This window comes from Aspergillus uvarum (assembly GCF_003184745.1).
Source record: "Aspergillus uvarum CBS 121591 unplaced genomic scaffold BO82scaffold_15, whole genome shotgun sequence".
In the NCBI taxonomy this organism is placed as follows: Eukaryota; Fungi; Ascomycota; class Eurotiomycetes; order Eurotiales; family Aspergillaceae; genus Aspergillus; species Aspergillus uvarum.
In genome coordinates, this window is record NW_020291312.1 from 325,042 (window position 1) to 350,944 (window position 25,903).

A 25,903-nucleotide genomic window follows, 5' to 3' on the forward strand; every position below is an offset into this window, starting at 1 on the left:
CCGTGCTCAGCAGTCTGAACAGCCTTGTTTCGCTACTTCGAGCTCCTCTGGTTTGTATTGCGGTGGTAGACTACATACATGGCTGCGGGATAGTCGGGGGCTGGGGATGGTGGAGAGGAGTAGCATACGATAAGGAAGGTAGTGAGTGTACTGATGTCTTTTATGTATAGGTGCTGCAGGGCGGGTTAGAGCCCATGGGATTATACTGTGTGTGGAGATGGAGGTGCCTTGGAGACCACGAACCCATTTGATGACGGTGATGATGATGATGCAGGAGGCGAAAGAAGCCCACAGCAAATCCACAACCAGGGAGAACAACAGAAAAGTAAAATTCACATGCAGCGAAACAGCAAGAAAAGGGGGCATCCGAGAGCGACGGAGGTGGGCTTGGGCTTAGGGGTTCCACTCCTCCAGGGAAGAGTATTCGAAGCCAAGAGTCCGTGTGTCATGTTTTCTTCCCCTAGGGTCCTAATCTATTTACTAGTACGGAGTACCGAGGAGCCAGAATAGATTAAGGTTCCACTGGACGTTTAGTTTTTAATTAGAGGGATGTTTAGGTAATGGATATCTTTTGGAGAAGTCGGGTGCTTAAATTTAGATTTAGATTTAGATTTAGTTTGGTTTAGGGTCTGAGAGCTAGCTGTCCGTAGAGATAAGAGAAGTAGATGGATTGGAGGTCGAGCTTTGAATAGCACTCTGGCGGCTGGGCGTGGTGGTGTTCGTTCGTTATGCATCTCAGGGTGCAGTACAGGGATTAATCGCGGAATCAAGGAGGCTGTTTGACAAACAGAATTTAAATGCAATCAAGGAGTAAGGCTTGCGCTTGGTGATCGTTTCTGCGGCTGCTGCTGACGACAGTAAATGGCGGCACGATGATGATCATGCTTGTAATGAACAATGACTTGTATATATATCGCAAAGAAGAAATAGAGGGATAAGAGAATGAGGGAAAGAATAAAAAGAAAAGAAGAAGTGATGGAAGAAGTTTTGACAAGAATATTAAGGGCGGGTGATACGAGCCATGAAAAGGGGACAAAGAATGTAGAGAGACAAGAAGCTGAGAAGATAAAGACAAAAATGGCTAGGGCTCTAATCACAATAGCATTCACAACAAGAAAGGAAGTTGATATAATTTTTAGGGGGGAGGGGGGGGAGAGCGGTGCTTGTCTACCACGTGAAGGCTTCCTCGACGAAATCGACCACAGCACCCTTTCCGATACGAGATCGGGCAGCGGCACGCACTTCATCGGCGAAGGCACCAGGGCCACACACGGATACGACGGTGGCGCCGACGCGCTCGGGAATGACTTCGTCAAGGACGACGTCCGCCTTGCACCGCCCAGGGAACATCTGCACGGTGGCACTGGGCGAGACGATCTCCCGAGAGGACTTGGGCTTCGAGACGAAGAGCTTGATCGTCAGGATCTCCCGGCGGCCCGGCAACCGAAGGATCTGGTCCATCCATTCTCGCACCCAGGCGAGATGCTCTGTGCTGCGAACGGACCAGATAAGGTAGATCTTTTGAGTCGCGGCACGGCCTTCGGTGGAGCGGATGATGAGATCACGCACGGAGAGCATGTGATGGGTGATACCGGCGCCGGCCGAGAAGAGGACCGCAGTGCCGTAGCTGGCCAGGTTGACGGCATGAGAGGCATACGGCCCTTCGATGAAGCCCGACAGATGGAGCGTTTGACCGGGTGCTGCGAGAGCTTTGTTGTACAGTTTGCGGGTCATGCCTTGGCGAGCACCCATGATGAGAGACACCGATGTCGGTTGCTGATGGGCCTTCATGTACTTGTCCAGATCAGAGATGGGCTGCTTCTCGAGGTCGGAAGATGTCCCGGTGACTGCTGGGGCTGTCACAGACTCGCTGGGCTCAACCCAGGCTACAGAGAAAGGATGCGACATCCAGAGAGCAACGCTGGGAATGTAGGCATACACATGGCTACCTGCACCGACGTGAACACGCTTGGGAAGTTGGAAGGTCACTCTGCAGGCTTCGCCGGGGAGGGCTTCGACCGTCAGGGTTGTAGAACCTTTGCTGGGAGAGATGTTCAGGTATGCTATCCGGCCGAGGCGAGCCAGCCGCTCCAGCAGCCACATCAAGCCAACCGCAATGAGCCAAGGCTTCTGCGGTAGATTGTCAAGATCCAGGTGCATGATGACACCAATGTATGCAAACAGAGCACAAAGCTGGTGGATATGCAAGAAGGTCTCGTAGAAGGCATGCCGAATTGGGGATGGGGAGTGGAGTCCGAGAACCACCATTGCGACGGTCCCGACTAGTCCCCAGGTGAAGAACGGAGTGTCACGGAGGCGAGCAAGCATGTCAGCGAAACTAACTTCGTCACATGCATTGACCGCCCATGCAGCCGTGTGCACAACGCTCTCAATGACAACAATCCGGCCGAGCCACCGGTGAAGCAGGTTGTAGGTATCAAAGCTGATGTGTAACAGGGGAATGAGTGGGTTGTTGCGGGCAGCCAGGAGGAATAGAGGGACCATGTTGAGAACGGCCAGCGTCCCGGAACGACCGCGGAGCTCAGCGACAAGGGCCGCCTTGACGTTCACCCTGTAGTCGAGAATAACACAATAGGCGATCTGACTAGCGAGGTATAGACCAACGAAGATGGTCTGGAATCTGGAAGGCACTGTGCCCACGCCGATGGCCGACGAAAGCTGAAGTTCCCGGTTGTGTCTCTTCCTTCCCAGGGGTGCATACAGCATATGCTTCTTGAAATTTGTCCAGGCAGGTGATACCTCGACACTCCAGAAAGTTTGTTCTCGTTTGCTTGCCGTCAGAGAGGTGATATGGCGAAGGTAGGCATGGCTAATCTGTGCAATTCGTCCGCAGAACACGACGAACGCAAGGATTGTCAAAGACGCGTAGATGATCTGGGTAAACAGATGATCTCGAGGCACGTCAACTCCGTTCAAGCCTCTTGAATACTCGTAGATGTAAGTGGCATTGACGCCATAGCCCCGAGAGGCTATGTGCTGCCGTACACTATCCATTGGAGTTGCGATAGCCTGCGCAGCACGCTGTGGAGGATGAGTACGGCGACAGGAGACGATGGAAAGGAGGCAACGAGGTCGTGTGGGGTGGTGACTCCAGCGAGCTTCCTAATAATAGCGCTCGAACCGCCTAAAACAGGCCAATGACTGCGTAGGCGCAGAGAGCCTAATGGCAGGGGAACGGAAAGAATGTGGGGAAGAGCAAGGGAGTTCCAGGGGATCCTCCAGTAAACAGAACCCCAGCGATAGCGACAGTATCAAAAGTAGCGGATGGCTGCAAGGCTGGTTTGACAGTCGAAGATGCTGTTTGAATCTCCACGGACTGTACTTGAGCTGGAACCGTCTGGCAGGTCGTTTTATCGGGCGATACTGATGATGACGTTTGCCTCAAGGGGTGAGCAAATGACCAAGATGTTGTCACGGGTGATGTCCTTTAGCGGAGCCGAAGAATGTTGAAGACACCAGACAGGATGGCGAAGTTGACGTTTGGGGTCTACCAAGATTTAGTCTTAGAGTTATGACCAGCGTCATGAGGGGCGAGCCAGCCTTCAGATATACTCACCTTAGATTGCCTACGTGCATAATATAAGGGAAATATTCCAGCAAGGGGATCAAAGACGCGCAGCGTCGCGAATAGTGCAGCGGCTAGAAGAAGAAGCGAAAGCTGCCAGCAAAAGAGAAAGTAACACAAAGCAACGAGAGTGTCTATTGTTGTGAAAAGGACCAATTCCGCCTATTTCATGATAAATGACGTCTGACTGCAGGCAATGATCGGCACAACCCAAGAAGGCAGGGAAAGCTTGTCCGTTTCAAACTCCAGGCACAATAGTCGATTGTTTGAAACAATGAACAATGAATGAATGGATGAGCCGCTCAGTGAAAGAAGAACGACCAGCCAGCTGGCTAGAGGGAAAGCGATTGAAGAAGGTAAGAATGGGGGTAGGAAGAATGGAAAAGAGTGAAGAAGAGGGTTCGAAGAACACACGAAAGGTAAGAAGAGATGGAGAAGAAAAAAAATCACTTCTACATTGGGAGATCCACGGCGCAGATAGATACCCTTTAAAGCGAAAGAAAAGTATCACATCAGGCAGCGGACCGGGTCTGCCATCAAGCTACTCCGTACATACCGAAAGAAGACCAATAACCAGGGCCACAGACCCATTAGCAGGTAACAGTGGCGTGGTCCTCCTGAGAGGGGTTCATCTTGGGCGCCAAGACAGACGTCTGCGCTCGGCCTCGAACCGGTAGAAAGAGCTCTGGAGCGCATTGAGGGCCCGACGGTGGCATCGTTGTTTCTGATAGAGATGGACAGGTCTCCAGGCTTGGCCGGGTGTTTAGCGCTCTTGGCTCCAAGCAGCAGCCGCGGAGACGGGGCAAGCTGCAGGCTTGCAGCAGGGGTGGTCCGACCGAGGCGCATCGCTGGCCACTGAACAGCCAGCCCCTGATCGGAACTGCATTTCAACCGTTCTCACAGGTCCAAAGACGTGCACCTTGAAGGGTTGAGGTTGAATATTCATGACTGAGAGAATCGTATTGGTTTATCGCGACGTCTTTGCATGTTTCAAGTGCTGCAGTTCCAGCTGAAACGCTTGCTCCATATTGGCCAGAACCATGTTTGGTGGCCCACCGAGCTTCCCACTGGCAGGTGAATTCAGCCACTGACTAAGTTTGGTGTGTTAGCGAAGCTCTTAGGGTGAAACAAAGCTTGGTGTTCACACTGGTGGTGGTGATGTTTCTTTTGAGAGAATGATGATTGCTAAATGGAAAGTAAGTGGACTGTTGAGGAGGGGAGGAGGGAAGGAGAATTGGCAGTGGAGGAGATAGTAGAGTAGAACTAGACTACGGGATTCAGGGAAATTGGGCGGAGAGTCGGAGACACATGGCGGTCACGGGTCCGAGACTAGGCCCGCCCTGTTTAATCTATTTTCATTATTCTGCTTCCAATCCGATTCTCTCATTTGCTCGGAGACTTCGGTTTCCTGGCTATCTCGGAATACTCTTCCTACATTCGGCTCTTCTTCCTTGACTTGATACTTCTTGGAACCCTGCTAAGAAAAATTTAGAGAAACAAAAAAAGATCAAGAGACAAACACATGACATAAAAATAACCCCATCGGAACCAAAAGAAAAGTGGATATGCGTTTACCGTTGGCTCAGGTTCGTGTCCCACTGAAGTGCCAGTCGAAATCACCAGTTCTTTCGGCTCTAGCCTGAAGCCACATGGGAGTTCGACACTTCAATGACAGGCAGTAGCTCATTAGCTTTTTATGCCATGCTTCCAGCCCCTAAAATGGAAGACTAACGCACGGATCTGAGACGCACTTGGTATTCATGCGCGGCTGTCAAGTGTGGTATGACGAGCTAAGGTAGATATGACCTGACATGTTAGCATCCTTTGACTATTGCTGTCAAGGCAAGATTAACTCCCTTTGTAGTACCGCATGAGATAAAGTAGCTTGACTGAAAGACGCCTACACATGTGAACTACCACATACCGATAGGCTCTCACCAGAGTCTTCTCAACTCGGCGTATCTGCCCACTGCCAGATTTTATCTGAAACATCACGTCCTAGCTTGGCCTCAGAAGCCCTAGGAATGGCAGGCAGAGGCAAGCAGACTATCTTGGTTGAGCTCACTGTAGGCCAGCTCGGATTCAAACGTCGGATTTATCGATAGATATGACCCGTTGTATCTGGTAGGGAATTCGCATGTTTCGCTGACATCTCGCTTCGCTTGCTTGCAAAAATGTCTCGCAGCTCTTTGTTGCATGGTTGTTTGCAGCTCAATTGACTGGCTGGCCTAGTCATTCAGGCATGCTTGGTTGTTCGGTGAGGTGCTGTGCAGAGGAGCGATCTCCCCTGCAGTGAGGTCTTTGCATGCTGCCTTCAAAGGCAACAGCTCGCGGTCCCTTGGCAATAGCATGGAGACAGTGTAGCATAGTGGCGGTAGAGTAGTCCATTATCAGAAGTCTGCCCTGGTGTCAAAAATACTGATAAACAGCCGATATTTGCAACAATAATGTTTGAACTCTTAAGGTAGCCTTCAAGAAACCCCATCATTCTTGTATGTCTTCCCATGCGGGGGCAGCAATCAAATCAGGTAGGTTCAAAGCCCGATCCCCCCGCATACGGCTATTGAACCTTCCTTCGGGGGGTGTCCGACCGTTTCGTGTATTGATGTCAATACATGTTGGATACCCGCAATTATCATCAACAAGGGCATCTATCCCCGGCCTGAACCGGGGCAATTATCCATAAATGGTGCTGGTCTCGAAGCTAATTATTGCTGCTCTATGGGATATGGACTGGGGTATGCTGTGAGTGTGTTCCAGAGTTTTTGGGGGGGAGGGGGGTCAGACTCTTACTACACACTCAAAGGTCACCACTGTTAGTGGTCGCAAGTATATATTCGCCGGGGACCGCACACTGGTACTCGCTGTGCAGCGCCAAATGCCAGCTTGTCAATGTTAGCTCCTAGCAATCCAAGCGACTGTCAAGATTACATGGATTAGATACTTGCAATAAAGTTATTTATCATATCAAACAACGTCTGAACATTTTGAGTTTTGTTGCTGTTCAAGTTACTGGTCGGATAGAATACCGTGCTGTGTACGGATCGGGTAAGACCGCTGTTGCCGTCTTCTCTATCCAAGTTTCTTTTCTCTCTGCCGCCTCCTGTTTATCACTGAAATCATACACGAGTCGGTTGCAATCCAGCATATGTGATTAGCCCAGCAATTTCATGCGGAGTATAAATTGATGACTGCATTTTGAGCTAGGTGCATGCGACTTGGCTCAGCTGGTGGTAGACAAAACTTATTTTTACCTACCTCCTTCTAGTGTGGGGAAAGCACGAGCGCCTGAGTGAAGCTGGAATCCGATCTCCAACGAACGACAGATAATATGCTGGTAGCACGCCGAAGCCGCTGAACGCCCACCAAACCTTCCTCGCCCTCTGTCTGACACCGATAACTTCTACTCTTCCTCTCTTTTCTGCAATCAGCAAGCCTGATCATCTCTTTCGCCTTTCTTCAGCCGGTTATCTCTCAGACCTTGACACATCACGTGCATGGTATCTCGGAGTCAAATCGTGACCGTGGCTTTAATAAGCAAGTTTGTGAGATTTTACTAGGATGAAAATGTGGCTTTAGAATCTCAATCGGGTGAAGTGAACCTACGAAGCGACATTCGCACTCTAGAGAATAGTCGCCATGGAGCAAGACGAACGATCTTCCCCGGTCGCGGGAACTCCAGGGTCAAGAGCCAAGGCTCGTTCAGACCATCTCATGAAACGCGTCTCAAGAGCTTGCTTGCATTGCAGACAGCGTAAATCGAAATGTGATCTGTAAGTCAACCGTCGACGAATATGGTGCTCCAAGCTGCTGCCAGCCATCGATGATTCTTTTGCATACATCCATCTCTTCTCATTTCATGGTCTTCACAGATGCTGGCTCTCTCCTACATGAATAACTGACTAAATTGCGCATACAGAGACAGCAGTGGTAGTCCTGGAGTGCCACCATGCCAGCGCTGCATCCGAGATAATCGTGAATGTGTCCTAGGTAGCTCTAACCGCGGAGGACGGCGCATTCGCAAAAACAAAATGCAGAATTTCACCCCAGACAGCATAACACCAGGCCGAAGGGACTCCATCATAGAACCGGCAAGTCCCTCAAATTCGGAGAACCGTCAGGCAACGGCTTCGGGCTCCTACCCCGGCCCTGTTCAATTTGTCCCCCCTGATCCCCCCACCGCACCTTCGTTGTCCGTGGATGATGAAGACACGGCTTCCATAGGCTCCGTGCCCCGGAACCCCTCTGACGCATGGCAGTGTCTGACTGGCATCGCGAAAAGAGGAACGGATGGTCCCAGCCCGGAATTTGGAGCCGAATCTCTTCGTGTAAGCTCGAATGGCTTTACTGGACTCAGCGCGCTGGGAAATGGCTCCATGGGTGACTTTCCGTCCAACAGTGGCGTTAAAGCATATCGCCTAGTACAAACTCGGTCTCTGGATACGGGAACCGTTTGGCAACTAGTGGTTCGATATGCTGAGCGCTTTCACCCGTACCTCCCATTGGTGCCACGGAAGTACTTTGAGCGTAGCGCACTTGATACGTTCGCCAACAATGAGAAGCATCTTCTCACTGCCGTTTTAACCATTGCCTCTAAAGACCTTGTGGAGCGACCAGAGATCCACGAATACTGTTCCAAATACATGCACGAATTGATATCCGGAATTGCCGCCGGCGCCGACTGCGACGTGGAGGCTGTAGAGGCTCTACTTCTCCTAGCGGAATGGGAGCCCCAAGGCCTTCGACCTCGAATAGAGAAGGTTGGTCGCGGAGAGGAGGATCGCGCTGCCTGGATGCATGTTGGCCTCGCTCTGCGCTCTGGGTATTTTCTTGGACTGGACAGATCGTCATTTCGAGGCGATTCGTCCGGAGACACAGAGACGGAGGCTCGGAAACGACTAGCATGGACCAGTTGCTATGTGTCCGATCGATTGATATCTGTGCGCATCGGGCGAGCTTTCTGGTCCCGAGGCCCGGGACCAATGACTGGTCTCGTTAGCCAGGACTTCCCATCGCTTCAACCAGTGAATGATGGCGATGAGGACTATGCGAGGATCTTCCAGGCCACGCTAGATCTTACTCAATTGTATAACAATGTACACGATGTGCTATATTCTGGGATGCGAACGAGCAATCAAATGATGCTTATGGGTGACTATGTGAAGTACGTTGACGACTTCCGACTGGCAATCCTGCGATGGAAATCTCTATGGGGCTCTTTACCATGTGAGTCAAACTCTCTGCAGTCATGCCTTCTCACTAATAACCAGCAGGCTCTACGCCAATGAAGGTCACCTTACAACTTTCTTACGAATATCTAAGACTCTACACCAACGCTTTTGCCTTCCAAGCAGCTATTTCCCAGTCCTTGGTCTCCAAAACAAAAACCGACGACCAGTCTCAAAGAGAGTACTTGCGGACAACTTTCAACAATGTGGCTTCGATGCAAGATGCTCGATTTATTTACGAGTCGATCGATGCTGCCAAAGCTTACCTGACCATACTTGTCGATGTGGTTGACCCCGAGAAACATCTCCATTTTATGCCGCTCCGGTTCTATTTATATGGGATTTATTCTGCAGTATTCTTGTACAAGGTAGAAGAACTCCAATCTCCCTCTCCTGCCTCAACAAAATACTGACTGCATGCGGCTAGGCCCGCTCCTTCGGTGTTATGATGTTCTCCGAGGAGATGAAGGTGCGAGATCTTGTCACTCGGACTACACAAGTGTTGAGGCGAGCCAGCGCCGGCCCCGATGATATTGGGTCACGGTATTCACGGCTTCTGGAGCTCTTGTGGCAACAAAAACCGATGCCAGCCACTTCGCCAGCAGGGACGCACCAAGGAAGCGAGGTCATTATGCCAAACGATAGCAGCGCACTCTCACACCATACATCCGATCCCCATGTGCACTTTAGCCCTGCAAACGACTTCTCGTGGCTGGATCTCGAAGCTGTTGGTGATTACGTCTCTGGCGATCAGATGTCAGGAACGAACACGCTTGCACTGGACACATTCCAGAATCCAGATCTATTCATTCATGGTCAGGATCGGTCTCAGACCTGGCAGGTACCAACATGGTCGGGAGACATGAGCAGCAACCTTCTCTTCTAAAGGCTGAGGTTGGCTGGGTGGCAGTGTAATAACCAGGCACAAGGATGCGACTCGAATACGGTATTATTGGCACAATCATAATCCATTGCTGGAGACCGTGAACCGGGGTATATTTCCGTATTTGGCGTGTACGGGCCGTACCCGATCAAAGAGATGCCTTATGATTTGCAGGGGCGGGCGTAACCACCGCCGCCGCGCGCCCGTCCGTTCCCTTCACCCCCACTGTTTAGTGCGGGGTCGTGGAGGGAAAGTGTTTAGTCGGAGTTCACGCCGACCTGAAGAACACATGGCTACGTGCCTCCATAACTCGTCTGCTTTCCTTCACGTAATTACCCACCTTGTGGTTCCGACTTCTTACTCTGCAATTTTGTCCACAATTGTTCCGATCAACATCAAAACACCCAGGCTATTACTGTCTGCTAGAACCATGTCTCAGCTGAACGAAATCCGCGGCCGACTGGCACTGATAACCGGCGCCTCTGGAGGGTAGGCTTCGCAGAGTCAGCCAACAGTTCCGATAGGCGTGCTGACCACGATACTGTACAGAATTGGTGCAGCTTGCGCACGACAGCTGGCTGAGCGCGAGGTCCATTTGGCGTTGACGTACTCATCAAACTCAGCTTCAATCGCATCTCTCAAAGACGAGCTGTCATCAAAATACCCTACACTCCGGATTACCATTCACCAGGTCGATGTTGCATCTGCTGAACAAATCGAAGCCATGTTCGTGCAGATTGACGAGCAACATGGACAACGACCTGACATCCTTGTCTCAAATGCCGGCCATGGCAAGCGAATCCGTCAGATCTGGGATATTTCCCTTGAGGACTTCGACTATACATTGAATGTCAACCTGCGGGCCTCATTCATTTTGTCAAAGGGAGTGGTCGAGCACATGAAGAATCAGCGATGGGGACGAATCGTGTTCATGTCCTCCATTGCTGGCTACGGAGGAGGTATCAATGGTTGCCGTACGTTATACTAACCATCCGATTACGATAGGCCTCACGCACTTTGCTGATTTCAATCCTTCACAGATTATGCCGCCTCGAAGGCTGGCATGACCGGTATGATGAAGAATCTCTCCACTCGACTAGCGGAGTACAATATTAGCGTGAATGACGTAGCACCTGCAATCATTGGCGACACCGGGATGATCCCTAACGCTGACTCGGTTCCGGAGATTGCTGCAACTATTCCCCTCGGGCGGGTTGGAACTCCAGGGGAGGTTGCGAATGTGGTAACTATGCTCGTGACGACAGGTTACATGACGGGCCAAAGCTTGCTGATCGGAGGCGGTTTGAAATAGAGACTGTGAGGCCTTGGTGGGTCCATTGTCTGGATATTAGCATCAAATAGCGACCGGAAGTAACAAGGTTGCAACCAGAATCTCCAAATTTATCGTTAGAATGTCTTCATCGTTCTGGACGTAATAGTAGATCTAGAAAAGTGGTGGTTGTCCACTCGGGGCCCGACCCATCCATTCCGACCAAAGGCGGCGGCTTACTGCCGGGCGGTGAGCGACAGACCTACCGGAACCACACTAGTGCTAGGGCTAACATACCCTAGGCGGGTGCCAAGCGCGAAAAAGCGCACCACAACGAGCGAGCCTCGCGATCTCAAGTTTGAGCGGCCGACGACAGAAAAGCGACAAAACTTCTCACCCGACATCGAAGGACCACCCGCTCGGCAACCACATCAAGATGGTGAGTGCTATATTCGAGTTTATTGCCATTGTTGGAGTCGGAGCAGAGGATTTTATCACGAGAATTCGAGAATTACGGTCTCCATGATGTTCAACCCCCGTTGTACCGGAAATCTTCGAACCTGTGTGTGCCTATGGCCCCCCGAATGAAGGCCTACCGTATATCGAATTTTCACGACCCTTGCTATTATCACGACCCGTCAAATGATTTACCTACACTTTTTCGCCACGAATCCTGCTCCGGAGAAAAAGAATGATTGGCGTGTTGAATTGAAGGATTTTGATATGTTGAGGGCTCATGCTGATGTTGGGTTTTTTTTTCCGCCGCCATCAGGTCCGTTACGCTGCTCAGGATATCCCGGCCGCTAAGAGCGCCCGCGCTCGCGGCTCTTACCTCCGTGTCAGCTTCAAGAACACCCGTGAGACCGCTCAGGCCATCAACGGCATGAAGCTGCAGCGTGCCCTTACCTTCCTCACCAACGTTACCGAGAAGGCTGAGGCCGTCCCTATGCGCCGGTACGCTGGCAGCACCGGCCGCTGCGCTCAGGGTGAGTGCCAAATCTATTTTCCCTACATGCGACGAATCCCGGAAGCGGACACATTGAAAGAGTTGGAAGGCGAATCGAGGGCTAGGTCGTGGACGAGAAGGACAATTGTGTACACCGCGGATGGCAATCGAGAATATTGGGAAATGCAAGAGTTCTGAATATGGAGAAAACTGACAGTCTTCGTTCTCTAGGCAAGCAGTGGGGTGTCAGCAAGGCTCGCTGGCCCGTCAAGTCCGCCGAGTTCCTCCTCGATCTCCTGAAGAACGCTGAGGCCAACGCCGACACCAAGGGTCTCGACACCGGCAACCTCGTTGTCAAGCACATCCAGGTCAACCAGGCTCCCAAGGGCCGCAGACGCACCTACCGTGCTCACGGTCGTGTATGTTGAACCCACGCATTCGTTCCCTTCTCCCACAGTCACCCGCGACTGACTTTTTCTCGATTAGATCAACCCTTACATGACCAACCCCTGTCACATCGAGCTTATCCTTACTGAGGGTGAGGAGGTCGTTCAGAAGGGTCCCGTTGCCGAGCGTGAGGTCCGCCTCAGCTCTCGCCAGCGTGGCGCTCAGATCCGCCGTGCTCTCATTGAGGCATAAGCGGTTCGTGGGTGTCGGGGGAAGTGAAGTGGTCAGTATCTGAATGGAATGCCGGAGTTTCGCTGTTGTACGGAAACCTATACCTGGTCACGGAAGGAATACAAAAGAAATTATTACTTTTTTGACAAATGGAAAAAATTCGAAACCAACGGGCGAGACCATCTATCCGTGGCACATCTGAGCCAGTTTGATCTCCACCTACCCCCCCATCGGTTCTATCCCTAGGAATTTTGCTTCGACAGCCTTTCCGTGGCCGGTGAAGGTATAGAACAGGAGTCGCAGATTCTCTGATACCCCAGGCCTGGGTGGGTGGCCTGGGTCGTCACGGTTAGTTCGGACATTCTCACAATTCAGAACACTTTGAGCGCTGCTTTTCATGAATGGGCTACGGAATTTATTGTTTCATGAAGTAAAAGTCGGATGTGCCTAGATTGACTTTTCAAGTAGTTGTAATGTAGATTATTGTTATCATGTTCAATTCGACTGAAGACGTCGAAAAAGACTTCCAACTGCGCATAGCATCTCCGATCTACAAGCGATGCCTAGATCCATCATCCTTGAACCCCAGGCCCTCGCGGGCAGCCGGAGACCGTTTTGATGCCTGCGTGACAGGCCAAGAGTGGCTGTGCTCCCCGACCAGTGATTGTCGTCCTCCTCAGCCCAATGCGATCACCCGACAACCGGTCGACTCGCATACCCCATGACGACAGGAAGCAGAGCATAGAACAATATCCAGGCTTGCATACGTAGTCGAGCCCGGTTGGTTGCGCCGGTGAAGCTCATGCGCAAGACCGTCTGTGGTTGCAAGCAGGCACCACTATTTGCTGATGGGGGTTTCCAAGGGATGTAGTTCTATCGGGTCCCCAGGTCTTGGTCAATCCGCGCAAGACCATGCTTGCGTGTCGCCGACAAAGCGTCGTCTTTGCCACTGCAGCAGCAGATTTGGCAGTTTGATCGGATCATCACCATACATATATCTCTTCAAGTGGGGAAAGTTTAGTCTTCTGACGGAGATTTTGGTGGAAAGTATCCGTAACTAATTACGAACTGCCGCCCGCCGCCGTTTCGGTCCGCTTAATTTGCTTGCTTTGCTTTCTTTTTCCAACTCGGTTACTGCGGCGCCTACTAGTCAACTACTAACTACGAAGCTACTACCTAAACTACAACTCGACACTATTTTTTTTGTCTCCCCCTTTCTTCTTTGTTTGCTTCTTGTAATTGTTCTTATCCATAATCCTCTTCTTCTTCATCTTCTTCTTCTTCTCACCTTAAACCATACCATTCATACCCGTTGCATTTGAGCTTGTACGGTGATCATGAAGCGCATCTTTAACTCTATCAGCAAGCGGACTAGTGCGTAGTTGTTCCCCAGTCGCGCGACCATGCCAACTTGGAACCTCGGTCACTGATGCCATGCCGTCTGACAGGTCCCACGCGCCCCAGTCTTGCAACAACTACAACTTATCCCGAAGACTCGCCTGAGGGGATCATTCTGCGAGAAGTGGTTGGTTCCATCCCCTGGTTCTCCCCTGGTTCTCCCCTTCAGAAGCACAGTAAGCTAATAAACTGTCTTGCTTGTTCTTCAGACCGCATTCTGCGAAGAAGGTGCGAACAGTGTTGTACGTCTTTCTTTCCCCGCGTCTCTCAATCGCGACATCGTAACGCTCGCATTTCTCCACCTGCAACGGAAGCACTCATACCATGTGTCCAGGGGAATGAGTACGTCCATCTGCCGGGCATCGTCGAAAACGCCGAATCGAGCCCCAACGCAGCTCGCGAAGCCGCTTTGTTGATTTGCAAGATCCTGTCGCAACCTTCGAAGCAACCCACTCATGTCCAGTACAATGCCATCATGCTGATCCGCATCCTCGCCGATAACCCGGGCCATACATTCTCGCGCAACATCGACTCCAAGTTTGTTGCTACGATCAAGGACCTCTACAAACAGGGCAGGGACCACCGCGTTCACAGCTTCCTGAGAGAGACCTTGGATGCGTTGGAGTTGCAGCGATCGTGGGATGAAGATCTCAAGCTTCTGTTGCAGATGTGGAGCGCCGAGAAGGCTAAGAACAATAGCAGCCGGCCGAACGGGCTACGTGTGAGTATATGTGCCAATCGCGGTTTGTGGCTTTAGGGATTGCTGACGGAAGCAACGGCGGTAGGCCAGCCGGAGTTCATCGCAAGTGCGGGCGCCTCTTCTGAGTCAGAGCCACTTTGATCCTCCAAGACAGCAGAACACGCTCCCACAGCCTGAAGAGCTTGCTGAGCGGATTTCCGAAGCAAAGACTTCAGCGAAATTGCTCACGCAGTTTGTCCAATCCACCCCTCTCGCAGAGTTGCTCGAGAATGATCTCATCACTGAATTTTCCGACCGATGTCGCACGGCGTCTCGCGTTATTCAGAACTATATCCATGCGACGAACCCAGCGCCCGATGAGGATACGTTGTTGACACTGATTCAAACCAATGACGAAGTCACTGTGGCTCTGTCAAATCATCAGCATGCCCTGCTTCGGGCGCGTAGATCGCAGGGCCCAAGCGGTAGCCAGTCTCCGGCAACATCATCCAACAACGAGACTGCAGCGTCTGGTGCTGTGCAACCACACGCAGCGCCTCCAGTGCCACCCAGAGAGCCGCAGCGTACCTTCTTGCCATCTTCTGCCTCGGAACCGGTGATGCCGGGTCCTTCGGGGTCGTCCAGCAACAACGGCGGTTGGAATGACCAGCGGTCGGGAGGTAGCGAGGACCAAGACCCGTTCGCAGATCGCCACACCACTACCACCGCCGGCCCTTCAACGTATGGTGAGCCGAGATTGGACGGGCCGAGCAGCGACTGGTGGAAGGAAGCACAACAGCGGCCCGGCCAGCATTCTTAACGCTCCCCTTCCCTTTCTTTCCTTATATGTTTTTTATGATGTAGCGATACCTCGACATGATACCTCTCTGCAGAACAGTGCTAGATTGAGCCTACTATTCTTCTCTTCTTTTCCATTATTCTACTACCGGTATTGGTGTGTTGTGGGTCGTATTACGCTGGTCCTGAACCTGACTGGAGCAGCCGCCTTGGACTGGAACCTGGATCGGATATTGCAATGCTCGTCCCGAATAGATGAACCAGCTGCATCCCAAACCTCGGTCTGGGCAGGGGTGGAAATGCTTGAATCTTGATGGACCTTCCCTGGCTAACGGCGGTCTTAGCTCGAACCGGAAGCGCCATCCGCCGTCATCGGGCTGAAAAAAAATCCCTGCCTAGATAACGGAGACTCGGAGAAGGGGAGGCAAAGCAAGGCCAGGAAATTTAGGAGTGCCCGCTAGAGAGACGAGCGTGTAGCATGAAAATCGATGTCTGGCTGGGCAAGGCGCGGAATTAATGTAGGTGAAACCCTAACTGTGCCAAGCATCCCGAGCTCACTGCTAATAAGACGCAGCTCCACCGCTGTTTCACGCCCATCTACGTGAAACCGCACGGCGCTTGGGACCATACCGATCTGGTACGTGCGACCGCTGCATGCCTCTCGGTCTATGGCCACTGATGTGCCTCGATCAGTGACCTGTCAATCTATCGTGCCATGTCCCGGTGGAGAGGCACCCTGTCATTATTTCTTCAAGGGTTTAGAGGGTTCTGTCTAGACGCAAGAACCGTTTCACGGCCGACCTCCGAATGAAGCTGCTCCAGCTGGTCCAGGCACCGTTTTCTTGGTATATAGGATGGCGGACCTCGCTGTTTCTGCTCGAGAACTTTTCATCTTTCTCACTACACGCAGGCTTGTCTGTTCACTTCGTCCTTCTCTTCGACATTCTTTTTTCTCCTTCCGGTCTGTGACCATCTCATTCTTTAAACCTTCCACTCTTTGAAACAACCGGTATACTGGTATACCCGAATCCTTCACTACATTCTTTCTATCTACCAAATCACCTTCGATCAAAATGAAGCAAACCGGCTCTATCCTCGCCCTCGCTGGACTTGTGTCCATGGCCAACGCCCACGGTTTCGTGACCAGTCCCCAGCCCCGTATGCCCGGATCTGCTATGGAGAAGGCTTGCGGCCAGCAGGTGTACAACAACCAGGAGGCCGACAACTACGGCAACATCCAGGGTGAATTACAGATCACCAGCGGCCAGAGCGACTACGACGCCGAGGCTTGCGACATCTGGCTCTGCAAGGGTTACAAGTACGCCGACAACACGGCCAACGTCCAGTCCTACAAGCCCGGTGAGGTTATCGATTTCACCGTCGACATCCGCGCTCCTCACACCGGTACTGCCAACGTCTCCGTTGTCGACACTGCCACCAACACCATGCTTAGCCAGCCCCTGATTTACTGGAGCGTGTACGCCTCCACCGCTACTGGTGTGACCGCCAACGAGACCAGCTTCAGCGTCACCATGCCCACTGACCTCGGTGACAAGTGTAACGAGGCCGGTGCTTGTGTTCTTCAGTGGTGGTGGGATGCCCGCTCCATTGACCAGACCTATGAGTCCTGCGTTGATTTCACCCTGAGCGGTTCTTCTTCTTCTTCTTCCTCTTCTTCCTCTTCTTCTTCCTCCTCTTCCTCCGCTGCTGCGGCTGTTGCCACCAGCGCTGCTTCCAGCTCTACTTCCAGCGCTGCTGAGACCACCACTGCTGCCAGCGCCGCCGTCACCTCCCCCGCGGCTGCCAACAACATTGCTCCCGTTTCCTCCTCCGGTCCCACCACCCTGGCCACCAGCGTGAAGCAGACTGCTACTGCCGCTGCTGTCTCCAGCTCCACCGCCACCAGCGTCTCCCTGCCTACCGACGGTACCGCCGAGGAGCAGCTCACCTGGGTTGCCAGCGTCTTCAAGGCCCTTCTCAACTACGCCAACTAAATTGAGATTTGGGGATGAGGTGGAGGTACGTTGCTCTGTACCGGCAAATGTTAGGATAGAGGTAGATCGCAACTAGATTACCTGCCTTTTATTAGATCTTCTTTGTTAAGATTAGTCACTTCAAAATTCTATTAAATTTCTCCAGACAGCCATGAAACAGTTCTGATAAGTAGCATATAGCTTTCATCCACAGCAAGTATTAATTGGTCTTGACGACCAAGTGGTTTAGGTCTATAGCCATCGCCTAGCAACCATCAAGTCTGCTTCCAAGTAATATGCCCAGGCCGCTCGAGTCTTTGACCTAAGCCCATGTCACTGGTCTTGCAAGCAAACAGTCTAAGACGCATAAAGCCTCTTACTTAGATTAGACAATCCTCTGGCCACTGGGAAAGGTTCTGACAAAGACTTACTGTCCCACCACGAGCATGGAGAACTTCGCAGTATGGAGATTCAGGTCCTGGCTGCCCGTGTACTCACGCATGCTCCGTGAAGGGGACCGCGTGTACGTGCCAGATGAACTCAACACCTCCTCCCCACCCTTCCCCGCCGCAGACATTCACTTGAGAGCTTCTACCACTGGGATCCTGCGTGGATCCGAGTGAATGTAGACCTCTGAAGAGTGAATAATGTGAAAAACTAACTCACACGTTCCCTTGCTTGGGTATTTATCTCACCTCTCTCACACCTGTTTATCTTCCCTCTCCCTCCCCCTCTTGTTCAACCTCTCTCTTTCTCTTCGTTCTTCAGCTCGTCGACTACGGCTGTTTGTTGAGGATCTCGTGTTGGTACTCAATACAGATACACTGCGTCTTTGACACGTCGAGCCAGGACTGGGGTCCAACTGTCAAAACCACCAACCAAAGCCTCGTTCAATCCTTCTTAGAAACCACGTCTCGAAAAGAAAAACAAGTAAGCTGACACCTCTGTGGCTTTATCTTCTCTCCCAGCTCAACACCATACTAATCCACAAAGCAGAATGACTACACCACAGCAGCCAGCCCAGCCTCCCCAGGGCAATCCACCCCCCCGCCACCCTTCCCTACGTCCTCGACCTCTGGCTTCTCGGCGCGATGCCAGCCAGCAGACCAGCCCTGATCATGCACCGTAAGTGAGCCATTGCATTTTGGGTAGTTGGATTCTCTGGCTGATACGGGACGAGCAACAGTGCTTCGAAGAGAGCCCGTCCTAACACCCCGGCTAGCGCGAGCGGCCGCGCGAATATGAGCGGTCAGCGTGTTGTTAACACTGGGACTGGTGCGAATGGCCAGGCGGGCGGCGGGAGACAGCAGGCTGGTGTCGGTCAGGGTGGTGTTAATCAGGGTGTTGCTCAGGGTGGTGTTCATCAGGGTGGTGTTAAACAGGAGAGTGTCAACCAGGCGACTGTCAACCCAGCGAGTGCCGCCCAGGCGAATGCTAGCCAGGCGAATGTCAGCTGGGCGAATGCTAACCATGCGAATGCCAACCACGCGAGTGCCGCCCAGCCAGGTATCAACCAGGCCGGCGGAGCTGGAGCCAACCCAGCGCATTTCATCCACCCCGATCTCTACCATATATTCCAGGCTTCCGCCGAGCAATACAACCGTTGCAACATCGCGATCTTCCGCGTTGGCCCGAGCCCTGTAAAGTTTCACGTGGACATCGACCACCTACTCGTGCGCAGCCCCAACTTTCATCGATTCTGCATGGTCGAGTGCGCCGAGCGCGGCGAGCAGCACAAGCCCCGCCTCATCCACCTTCCCGACGTCTGCCCGACCACCTTCTCGCACTTCCTCAAATGGATGGGCAACGGCGATCCGTTCGGCGGCCGCCCCTTGCCTGACCTCGCGCCCTTCTTCAGCCTCTGGCGCTTCTCGGAGCGGTTCCAGTGCTTCCTGCTGCAGTCCGACCTGCTGGCGTACCTGCACCGCTGGCTGGGCAAGCACCGCGGCCTCTTCGGGGTCTCCGTCATCCGGCTCGTCTACACCATGTTTGAACGGGACTCGCACATGCGCAAGATGGTCGTCGAGGTCAACGCGTGGCGCTCGGGGCTGGCCGACTTCCAGAACTCCAAGGCCGACGTCCCGCGCGAGTACGTCGAGGATCTGGCCGAGGCGCTGTTGTCCGTCCGCAGAACTGACCCGCTCACTGGATTGCCCGGGGACTTCGTTGCGCGCTACATGCCGACGGAGGAGGAGAAAGTGGATTCGGAGTCGGAGTAGGGGGTGATGTTACGGGCCCTGCGGGTTTCTCCAGTTGTTGCTGTTGCTGATGAGGTTGGTAGTGAGTTCGGTTTGCTTGCTTCAAGGTGGTAGTTTTCGGTGGTAAGATTGGGTGAGCAGCTTATGAGTTGAACCTCACTTCTTCAGATTGTTTTCTACATTGTTCTTTGTGTGATTCCGTGAGATTGCCTTGTTCTTCGGGATATGGATGAAAACTGGACTCCAATAATCTTAAAAATTTGTGTTGACTCGGGAGATTGACTTTTCTGTCCTCAGCCTGTGATAATACGGATCTAAATTGAACTGATATCAGCCTTTGTACTGCGTAGTCGAACGTAGAGCAGATACATCTCATGGTATCGAGTGCTATCACCATCGAGGCAAAGATAGGCGAATTGTTGTTGAGATTCACTTCTACACTTCCCAATCGGGAAGATGCAATGCCCCTGACAGCTGACTCAGGGTCTGCATCCACTAGCCCGAATGGGATAAGTGTCCATGTCTGATAAGAAGATCAAGCCGATTGATAACTTTCTCCTCCTTCCTTCTCCTCCTCCTCCTCCACAACCCCCCTGACCCCGTTTCCCAACCACACCCACTGAACAAAATGGAGGAAACGCATCGACACGGCGCGTCGGTGCCCCTCACTCATCTCCATCCTCACTCCCATATCTCTCACGATACCTCAATTGCCTACAATGCCGCCACGACCACCGCCCTGGAGCCATCCGCGCCGCACCGCCGCATCAGCATCGGCAGCGACGAGGAAAGCCAGCCGCCCCCGCGCTACACGCTGGAGAACGACCCATTCCAACTGGCCTCGAAACTGAAAACCCCCGAGGAGATCGAGCAGATCCAGCCGCAAGCCAACACGGCCCGCAAACGCGATTCCGTCCAGCAACGAACCTCCTGCCTCCCGTCAACCAACATCGGCGGCGGCGGCGGCGTGCAGCGGGTGCTGGCCTCGCGGCAACTGCAGGGGTTCTACCAGACGCAGAACGAGAATATCGAGCGGATGCTCAAGCCGGTGGAGGAGCACGTGCGGGCCGCGCGCGAGACGAACAGCAGCAATCAGCTGAAGTACCGGATCGCGGTGTACGGCAGCTTCGCGGCGAACGTGATCCTGTGCGTGCTGCAGCTGTACGGGGCGATCTCGTCGGCGTCGCTGTCGCTGTTCACGACGATGGCGGACGCCGTCTTCGACCCCATGTCCAACCTGACGCTGCTGCTGTCCAACAAGGCCGTCAACCGCGTCGACGCCCGCAAGTTCCCCGCCGGCAAGGCCCGCATCGAGACCGCCGGCAACATCTGCTTCTGCTTCCTCATGTCCGCCGTCTCCTTTATCCTGATTGCCTTCTCCGTGCGCGAGCTCGCCGAGGGCTCCGAGAGCGAGACCGGCTCGTTCCACTTGCCGTCTGTCGTCGCCGTCATCGTCGCCTTCTGCACCAAGTTCGCCCTCTTCCTGTACTGCTTCGCCCTCAAGGACCAGTACTCGCAGGTCCGCATCCTGTGGGAGGACCACCGCAACGACCTGTTCATCAACGGCTTCGGCATCCTAACCTCCGTCGGCGGCAGCAAGCTGCGCTGGTGGATCGATCCCGCCGGCGCGATTCTGCTGTCCGTGCTCGTTTCCGCGCTGTGGCTGCATACCGCCTACCACGAGTTCCAGCTCCTGATCGGCGTCACGGCCGATACCAAGATGCAGCAGCTGATCACTTATATTTGTGAGTTTTTTTGCCCTGTCTTCCTCCTTGCTCTGGTTCCGTGTCTATCGGGCACACCCGTTTTGGCTGGAATCATCCGCTAATCAATGTTCCGGGACACAAAGCAATGACCCACTCCCCCCTCATCACCGCCATCGACACCGTCCGCGCCTACACCTCCGGCCCCCGCCTGGTCGTCGAGGTCGACATCGTCATGGACCCCGACGACTCCCTGCGCGCCACCCACGACGTCGCCGAGGAGCTGCAGACCAAACTCGAGTCCCTGCCGGACGTGGAGCGCGCCTACGTCCATGTCGACTACGAGACCACGCACAAGCCGGAGCATTTCTTGAAAAAGGAGCTTTAGGTTGCGTACCTACTGTCACAGAGGTGATCGGACTGAAATATACGCAGATGATCACGCGCGTCTCTTTGATAGGGGCATTGGTTCGATGCTACACCAGGTGTCGCTGGTGTTATGTTGTATATGTGGTGTCTACTGCTACATCTCTTCTGAGAAGAATATAGCTTAATATAGAATACGATTTAAATACGAACTCGACTTATTCATTTAGCGAGGAGCATTTCAGAAAACCCTGAAAACCCCCAAGATTCCACCAAAAAAAAAAAAAAAAAAAAAAAAAGACAGATCCCTAAAACATGAAAGCCACTTTTAGGGCACACCCCAAAACTCCCTTCATACGCAGCTATCATTCATATCATGTCTCATCATCATTATCATAAAAGCCAAGCCACCGAATCAGGCCCTCCGTGCAGTCTCCCGCGTGGAGATGGGCAACAGACTCCCCGCGAAGTCCGTATCGAGACTCTTCCGTATCGACCGGTTCCCACTCAGGATCTTTTCGATCTCGTACCCCGTCGTGCGGATCCCATCTTGTTCATCTCTCACGAGGTTCCCTGGTACTGCTGCAGCTGCAGCAGCACCCCCACCCCCACCACCACGTAACCGGCTCCTCCTCCCGCGCTGCATCACCATCCACCGCCGCGACCGCCGGATCCCCTCCTGACACGCATCCCCGATGTCATCCAGCAAGAGCGCCAGGATGATCAGGGGGATGGAGATGGCGAAACCGATGCCGAAGGTATACTTGGCGACGTACGAGAGATGCAGCTGGCCGGTGCTGCCGCCGCCGCTGCCACCATCAGCTCCGCCGAATTCGGCCAGGTTGATCGTGAAGATGGAGGTGATGAACGACAGTGGCAGGAACACGATGGTCACGATGGTGAAGACCATCATGATCTTGCCCTGGCGGGTGGTGCCGGCGGCCTGGTCGCGGGCGAAGCGGGCCTCGAAGGCGTTGGCGTGTTTCTGCTTGAGGTCCAGGAGATCGGTGATGGAGGAGTAGATGCGCTCGGCCTGCTTGTCCATGCGGTCGATGTCCTTCAGGTGCATGTCGATGGTGCGCTGCTGCTCCTTGAACCGCTTCTTGATCTCGGACTGCGACCGGTGCTGGCCCGTGTAGATCTCGCAGATGGCCTCCTGGAAGTCCAGCAGCACGTGCTGCTGGTGCTGCAGCACGGTGCGGATCATGTTGAGCTCGTCGCGGATGTCCTTGGCCTCGGAGAGGAGATCCGTCTCCTGGCCGATGTCCAGGAGGTTGTCCACGAACAGCGGCTGTTCGTCCTCTTCGTGGTCGTCTCCGATCGCGGCGTCGCAGTACTCGTCGCGCGCAGCATCGGTGTTGTTGCCGCGGCGCTCTGCAGCGGTAACCGCGTCACGATCCTTGCTGGGCGGCGGCCGAGCGAACCGGCCGAGCTTGCGGTGGTTCCTGAGCCAGTCGGACGCCTGTGCGGAGTCCCGGTTGAACTGGTTGAAGAGGACCGTCTCGCGGTCCGTGGCTACACCGATCGACGCCTCGAACATGTCCAAGAACTGGTACTCTTCGTCGCCCATGCGATGACGGTCAAACACCCCCGAGCAGCGGGTGGTGATGATGATAGCCAGATCGTAGACGGACTTGACGGGTTCCCGGGTCTTGGAGTTGATGTCTTCAATGATCCCATCGAGGACGTTGAGCGGGTCGTTCTTGGGCTGCTCCCACCGTTCGGGGAAGCTGGTCACGATCAACCCGGTTCCCAGGATCCACATCCAGAGCTGATCGACCATGAAGATCTTGGGCTCTGACAGGAACCGCTCGCGACCCTGGCCTTTGGTCTGGTACCGGTAGACGACCTGGTCTTGATCTCGTGTCAGCGTGTCGATATTAGGGTAGAAGAACTGATCCAGCGTGCGTCGGATGTGAAGCGACGTGGTAGACGATGCTAAATGCGCGCTGATCAAGAGCTCATCCCGCGTAGGTGTCCGGGTGAGGCTAGGCCGCGCGAGACACCGCGTCTCAGCTCGCTGGATGGCGTCTTGCATCTTCTGGCGTCTCTCGGTCGTTTCAAAGTGTAGATACGGCATGAACATGCACACATTGCACGCATTGGAGCGTGTTGAGTCTTTGCACAGAGAGAGCACAGGTCGATTCTTGTCGTTCCGATCGATACCGTGGTTGTGTTTAGACTCATGCTTGTACTGTGCTCCCCCGGCCTTGCCACGCTTGGTCGCACCCTTCCCCTTCTTCGCCGGGTTGTCAGAGATCGAGTCGGTACGTTCAGTTTTGCTTCCGTGCTCTTTCAGTTTCCGACCTCTAGGCATGTTACCTTTCGGAGTGCCCGGTGCCTCGTGGGTCTGTCCATTGATGAGAATCTGAGGGGCAAGTTCGACCGTCTTTTCCTCAGAACTGTCATCTTCCTGGAATCGTGGTGCACGAGGGGTGCTCTGGCACAGAGGACGCATGAAATGCGAGTGTGTTCGTTGTCCTTGATGTTGGTAACGGAAGGATTTCTCCAGTCCCTTGAAGCTCTCCACATCGTGCGCCCCCTCCTCAATGAATGACTTGGTAAGAAGAGCCTCAACCCATGTCAAATTGTTCGCCGGAAGATGGATCCAACGAAAGTCAGTCGCCCGACTATCCGCCGGTAGGGTGCTAAATGCCTGTTTGCGTGGGTTCTCGGCATCGCGACCGTAGAGAAGATTGAAGACCGACGTCTTCTTGACCCGATTTTCGTTGTGGAAATTACCGAAATCGACCACGGTAGCCTCGAATGCTTCACATGCGCCTTTCGCCTCCGCAGAGAGAGCCTCAACAGTGTTGAACGGGGCAAGGAGAGATACTATGTCTCTCCGCTTGAACTGGGCTGCCCGCAGGAATGGTGTGCTGCCAAAGTTGTCCCGAATTCTCTGCTTTAGACCCTTCTGCTCCAGCAGGCACTCTACTACCTCGCGGTGACCAGCTTGTGCAGCCAGGTGCAGGGGAGTCACCCCGTTGAGCAGTTGGCTGTTGATGCTGGCTCCAGCACGTAGAAGAATACGCACAATCAACTCAGAGCCTCTGTCGCACGCATTATGCAGCGGGGTCCAACCACCGTCACTTCGCGCGTTGACGTCCGCGTCGTACGCCAGCAAGAGCTGGACAATGTCATCACGACCATGAGCGACCGCGATATGGAGCGCGGTCTTGTTCCGACACTCGACGGCATTTACGTCTGCGACCGGCCCATGCGGTCGGGTTAGAAGCAGCTGCGCGAAGCGTAATTTCCCCGTGGCACACGCCCAATGCAGAGGCGTGCGGCCGAGTTCGTCCTGGCCAGCCAGGCCGTCGAGTGTGCAGGTTGTACTGAGCAGGAGCTCAATGACATCCTCTCCCCAATCGCACTGCTTGTCCGCCGCCAGGTTATGCAGGACGTTCCTCTTCTTCTGATCCCGAGCATTGACATCAGCGCCGCGGGCAATCAACAGCTGCAGAACATGCCAATGGTTCTTCCAGGCGGCCGTCATCAGTACGGTCCGGCCCTTTTTGTCTGGGGTTTCCGTCGATGCGCCATGGTCGAGGAGGAGCTGCACGATGCGAACGTGATTCCGCTCCACGGCGCGCAATAGCGGTGAGGGCCGATTACTGGCAACGTCCGTCTTTGCACCGATCTGAAGGAGGTATTCGGTCGCGGCGATGGACCCGCGCTCGCAGCTGCGCATGAGCCCGATGCGCAGAAAGGTATCGTTGAGTTGTCCAGTTTCGCGAGCCAATTCAACGATGGCCTGCAGAGTGGCAAACTGGTCGCTCTCAACCGCTCTCAGCAAGCGGGGCTCCAAACGGTCATGGCTGTCACTCGCAATACTAGATCGTGACCTAGACATGGTTTTTGTCTGTGCTGGACGCTGATTCAGGAACGGAGACTTCGGTCCCAAGGGTTGACGGTGGCCCACCACATATTCCTGGGGTTTTTAGGTTTCGAGGAAAACTTGGGGCCGACAAGGAAAATAAGAGCTGAAGGGCAGAGCCGCGCCAGTCAGCCGGGACGAAATAGTGTCGAATGTTAGGTGCGCCACGCCAGACGGTCACTGGCTAGAAGCATAAGCCATACGAAATTAGCTGCATGTCGGGAGTCTGCTCGCAGTATTCTCCACTGCGGCTGGGGATTGGTCCACTACTGAGCAGAATTCAGGGTTCACGTCCAGCCTCCGGGCTAGTGCATGTAGACTAACTTAGTCACTTTGAGAAAGGCTCTCAGTCAGCAAGTAGTCGTTTGAGCAAATGA

The 25,903-nt window shown here is 53.6% G+C and overlaps 9 protein-coding genes across 9 annotated transcripts; 7 read left to right on the forward strand and 2 right to left on the reverse strand.

Annotated features, from left to right (window-relative positions):
• Positions 1 to 950: 950 nt before the first annotated feature.
• Positions 951 to 3,165, reverse strand: BO82DRAFT_38435 (ferric reductase family protein). The gene has a single exon (XM_025638095.1). It carries the CDS (start codon positions 3,013 to 3,015, stop codon positions 1,168 to 1,170), a length of 1,848 nt encoding a protein of 615 aa, XP_025493867.1. The 5' UTR covers positions 3,016 to 3,165; the 3' UTR covers positions 951 to 1,167.
• Positions 3,166 to 3,448: 283 nt separating this feature from the next.
• On the reverse strand, positions 3,449 to 4,432 carry BO82DRAFT_363236 (uncharacterized protein; the record flags this gene model as incomplete). Its single annotated transcript, XM_025636889.1, has 3 exons — positions 3,449 to 3,508; positions 3,578 to 3,587; positions 4,143 to 4,432. The coding sequence occupies 3 exons, from the start codon at positions 4,430 to 4,432 to the stop codon at positions 3,449 to 3,451; spliced, it is 360 nt and encodes a 119-aa protein (XP_025493868.1).
• Positions 4,433 to 7,128: 2,696 nt separating this feature from the next.
• BO82DRAFT_38448 (Zn(II)2Cys6 transcription factor) lies at positions 7,129 to 9,780 on the forward strand. Its single transcript, XM_025638104.1, has 4 exons — positions 7,129 to 7,359; positions 7,506 to 8,812; positions 8,860 to 9,182; positions 9,242 to 9,780. Exons 1-4 carry the CDS (start codon positions 7,226 to 7,228, stop codon positions 9,698 to 9,700), a joined length of 2,223 nt encoding a protein of 740 aa, XP_025493869.1. The 5' UTR covers positions 7,129 to 7,225; the 3' UTR covers positions 9,701 to 9,780.
• Positions 9,781 to 9,931: 151 nt separating this feature from the next.
• Positions 9,932 to 11,114, forward strand: BO82DRAFT_352728 (SDR family NAD(P)-dependent oxidoreductase). Its single transcript, XM_025634773.1, has 3 exons — positions 9,932 to 10,186; positions 10,247 to 10,671; positions 10,738 to 11,114. Exons 1-3 carry the CDS (start codon positions 10,128 to 10,130, stop codon positions 11,007 to 11,009), a joined length of 756 nt encoding a protein of 251 aa, XP_025493870.1. The 5' UTR covers positions 9,932 to 10,127; the 3' UTR covers positions 11,010 to 11,114.
• On the forward strand, positions 11,110 to 12,900 carry rpl17 (60S ribosomal protein uL22; the record flags this gene model as incomplete). Its single annotated transcript, XM_025639793.1, has 5 exons — positions 11,110 to 11,129; positions 11,325 to 11,406; positions 11,740 to 11,953; positions 12,145 to 12,332; positions 12,400 to 12,900. 5 exons carry the CDS (start codon positions 11,110 to 11,112, stop codon positions 12,550 to 12,552), a joined length of 657 nt encoding a protein of 218 aa, XP_025493871.1. The 3' UTR covers positions 12,553 to 12,900.
• A 968-nt stretch (positions 12,901 to 13,868) lies between these two features.
• On the forward strand, positions 13,869 to 15,428 carry BO82DRAFT_363238 (VHS and GAT domain-containing protein; the record flags this gene model as incomplete). The annotated part of the gene is made up of 4 exons (XM_025636890.1): positions 13,869 to 13,905; positions 13,980 to 14,105; positions 14,139 to 14,650; positions 14,715 to 15,428. 4 exons carry the CDS (start codon positions 13,869 to 13,871, stop codon positions 15,426 to 15,428), a joined length of 1,389 nt encoding a protein of 462 aa, XP_025493872.1.
• Positions 15,429 to 16,092: 664 nt separating this feature from the next.
• Positions 16,093 to 17,554, forward strand: BO82DRAFT_352732 (lytic polysaccharide monooxygenase). Its single transcript, XM_025634774.1, has one exon. The coding sequence runs from the start codon at positions 16,480 to 16,482 to the stop codon at positions 17,398 to 17,400; it is 921 nt and encodes a 306-aa protein (XP_025493873.1). The 5' UTR covers positions 16,093 to 16,479; the 3' UTR covers positions 17,401 to 17,554.
• A 651-nt stretch (positions 17,555 to 18,205) lies between these two features.
• Positions 18,206 to 19,657, forward strand: BO82DRAFT_38583 (uncharacterized protein). Its single transcript, XM_025638208.1, has 2 exons — positions 18,206 to 18,309; positions 18,376 to 19,657. The coding sequence occupies exon 2, from the start codon at positions 18,621 to 18,623 to the stop codon at positions 19,596 to 19,598; it is 978 nt and encodes a 325-aa protein (XP_025493874.1). The 5' UTR covers positions 18,206 to 18,309; positions 18,376 to 18,620; the 3' UTR covers positions 19,599 to 19,657.
• Positions 19,658 to 20,175: 518 nt separating this feature from the next.
• BO82DRAFT_306346 (cation diffusion facilitator family transporter) lies at positions 20,176 to 21,864 on the forward strand. Its single transcript, XM_025632251.1, has 2 exons — positions 20,176 to 21,322; positions 21,427 to 21,864. The coding sequence occupies exons 1-2, from the start codon at positions 20,206 to 20,208 to the stop codon at positions 21,666 to 21,668; spliced, it is 1,359 nt and encodes a 452-aa protein (XP_025493875.1). The 5' UTR covers positions 20,176 to 20,205; the 3' UTR covers positions 21,669 to 21,864.
• The last annotated feature ends 4,039 nt before the right edge of the window (positions 21,865 to 25,903 follow it).

Bases quoted from the DNA above. Each gene is read 5' to 3' on its own strand.
- BO82DRAFT_38448 (XM_025638104.1), top strand. From the start codon at position 7,226: ATGGAGCAAGACGAACGATCTTCCCCGGTCGCGGGAACTCCAGGGTCA. The intron at 7,360-7,505 runs GTAAGTCAACCG...TTGCGCATACAG, and splicing joins CGTAAATCGAAATGTGATCT to AGACAGCAGTGGTAGTCCTG. The intron at 9,183-9,241 runs GTAGAAGAACTC...GCATGCGGCTAG, and splicing joins CTGCAGTATTCTTGTACAAG to GCCCGCTCCTTCGGTGTTAT.
- BO82DRAFT_38435 (XM_025638095.1), bottom strand. From the start codon at position 3,015: ATGGATAGTGTACGGCAGCACATAGCCTCTCGGGGCTATGGCGTCAAT.
- BO82DRAFT_352728 (XM_025634773.1), top strand. From the start codon at position 10,128: ATGTCTCAGCTGAACGAAATCCGCGGCCGACTGGCACTGATAACCGGC. The intron at 10,187-10,246 runs GTAGGCTTCGCA...GATACTGTACAG, and splicing joins ATAACCGGCGCCTCTGGAGG to AATTGGTGCAGCTTGCGCAC. The intron at 10,672-10,737 runs GTACGTTATACT...AATCCTTCACAG, and splicing joins AGGAGGTATCAATGGTTGCC to ATTATGCCGCCTCGAAGGCT.
- BO82DRAFT_306346 (XM_025632251.1), top strand. From the start codon at position 20,206: ATGGAGGAAACGCATCGACACGGCGCGTCGGTGCCCCTCACTCATCTC. The intron at 21,323-21,426 runs GTGAGTTTTTTT...CGGGACACAAAG, and splicing joins GCAGCTGATCACTTATATTT to CAATGACCCACTCCCCCCTC.
- BO82DRAFT_352732 (XM_025634774.1), top strand. From the start codon at position 16,480: ATGAAGCAAACCGGCTCTATCCTCGCCCTCGCTGGACTTGTGTCCATG.
- BO82DRAFT_38583 (XM_025638208.1), top strand. From the start codon at position 18,621: ATGAGCGGTCAGCGTGTTGTTAACACTGGGACTGGTGCGAATGGCCAG.